Here is a 1,894-nt window from a genome sequence, read left to right as displayed (position 1 = left end):
TTTTTTATTTGGATGGAGTCTCCTTTGTTGTCTGTGCTGACAGCAAGAGAGAAATGGGAAGGAAAGATATGGAGCTGAGAGGCCTAGGAAGACAGAACATCAGCTCTAGAAATCTAGGTAGCAGCTTGCATAATTAGGTGAGTTCAAGACCAGCCTAGGCTATGGAATGAGAACTGTCTTTTTTGTTGTTGTTGTTTTTTTGAGACAGGGTTTCTCTGTGTAGCCCTGGCTGTCCTGGAACTCACTCTGTAGACCAGGCTGGCCTCCAACTCAGAAATCCACCTGCCTCTGCCTCCCAAGTGCTGGGATTAAAGGCGTGCGCCACCACCACCCGGCTGAGAACTGTCTTAAACAGGAGAATTAAATCAGGACATTCTCTTACAGGCCTCTTCCCAGGAGACTGCATGAGGCAGAATTGCTCGATTCCAGTAGTTCTGAGCCATGTCATGAGACTCCTGTCTCAAAGCAAAACAAAAAGCCAGCTCAGACCTTATAGGTATAAGGAGGACTGCCAAGCTGGAGCCCTGTTGGGCTCACACAGTAGGAGTCTGCCTCAAAAACAATAGCTCAGCGGTTAAGAGCACTGACTGCTCTTCCAGAGGTCCTGAGTTCAATTCCAGAACTACATGGTGGTTCACAACCATCTGTAATGAGATCCGATGCCCTCTTCTGGTGTGTCTGAAGACAGTTACAATGTACTAGTATACATTAAACAAATAATACTTTTTTAAAAAAACAGAAAACAAAAAAATATGAAAAAGAGTAAGTCATCAACAAGTTTGGTTTGAATTTTGTTTTTTTGAGATGGTCCCTCTACATAGTCCTGGTTGTCCTAGAACTCACTGTATAGAGGAGGCTGGCCTGCTCACAGAGATCCACCTACCTCTGTCTCCTGAGGACTAAAGCTGTGTGCCGTCAGGACACCTGGCCTCTATGAACAGCTTTTAAATATAGCACTTCCTGGTGTTTGGTTTAACATTTCCTGGAAACTTCTCTGCTTTTGCTTTCCTGCAGCTGGCACTGCTTTGGGACTTGGGGTTGTGAACATCCTCCACACTATGAACCCTTCCCTGGTGATCCTGTCTGGAGTCCTGGCTAGTCACTACATCCACATCGTGAAGGACGTCATCCGCCAGCAAGCCTTGTCCTCTGTGCAGGACGTGGATGTGGTGGTTTCAGACTTGGTGGACCCGGCCCTGCTTGGCGCTGCCAGCATGGTTCTGGACTACACAACCCGCAGGATCCACTAGGCCTCCTGGGGATGGACATGGACTGACACTCAAGAGCTAATTAGTGGAACCATGCTTTTTTAGATCAGTATTTCTTCGAAGGCAAATTTGGGGGGCTGCTGAGACAGCTCAGTGGTTAAGAGCCTGAACTGCTCTCGCCAAAGACTGAAGTTCAGTTCCCAGCACCCATGTCAGGCAGCTCAACTGCCTGAAAGCCAAGCTCCAGGGGATCCAATGCCTCGGCTGCTTAGGGAATCTGCACTCAGTGTACATACTCCTCTCCCACATACACATAAATAAAAATAAAGCTTATTTTTTAAAAGGCAAACTTGATATCTAATCCCAGAAATACCAGCAGAACTTTGCTTTTTTCTTCTCTTCTGTATTAATCAGGGTTCCCTAGAAGAACAGAAGTGATAGAATGAATCTCTCTCTATAAAAGGGATTATTAGAATGGCTCACAGGCTGTGGTTCAGCTAGTCCAACAATGGCTGTCTTGCAAGGGAAAGCCCAAGAGTTCGGTGCATGAGGCTGGATGTCTCAGCTGGTCTTCAGTATATGTCAGAATTGTGAAGCAGGTGTTAATACTCGCGAATGGAAAGCAAGGGCGACCAGGCAACAGCAATCGCTTCCTTCTTCCTTGTGCTTTACAGAAGCAGTCGCCA

General features: G+C 46.7%; 1 protein-coding gene across 4 annotated transcripts in view; it reads left to right on the top strand.

The window, feature by feature from the left end:
• Gne (glucosamine (UDP-N-acetyl)-2-epimerase/N-acetylmannosamine kinase) overlaps positions 1-1,557 on the top strand; it is a 41,346-nt gene extending 39,789 nt beyond the window's left edge. For all 4 annotated transcript variants that reach the window (XM_031377248.1, XM_031377245.1, XM_031377247.1 and 1 more), the window contains one exon: positions 1,015-1,557. In XM_031377248.1, the coding sequence (XP_031233108.1) occupies positions 1,015-1,250 (236 nt within the window). In that variant the 3' untranslated portion in view covers positions 1,251-1,557. The remainder of the gene's footprint in view (positions 1-1,014) is intronic.
• The last annotated feature ends 337 nt before the right edge of the window (positions 1,558-1,894 follow it).

This window comes from Mastomys coucha, unplaced genomic scaffold, assembly GCF_008632895.1.
Source record: "Mastomys coucha isolate ucsf_1 unplaced genomic scaffold, UCSF_Mcou_1 pScaffold18, whole genome shotgun sequence".
In the NCBI taxonomy this organism is placed as follows: Eukaryota; Metazoa; Chordata; class Mammalia; order Rodentia; family Muridae; genus Mastomys; species Mastomys coucha.
Note: the sequence above shows the minus strand (reverse complement) of the source record. Positions and strands in the feature narration are given on the sequence as shown.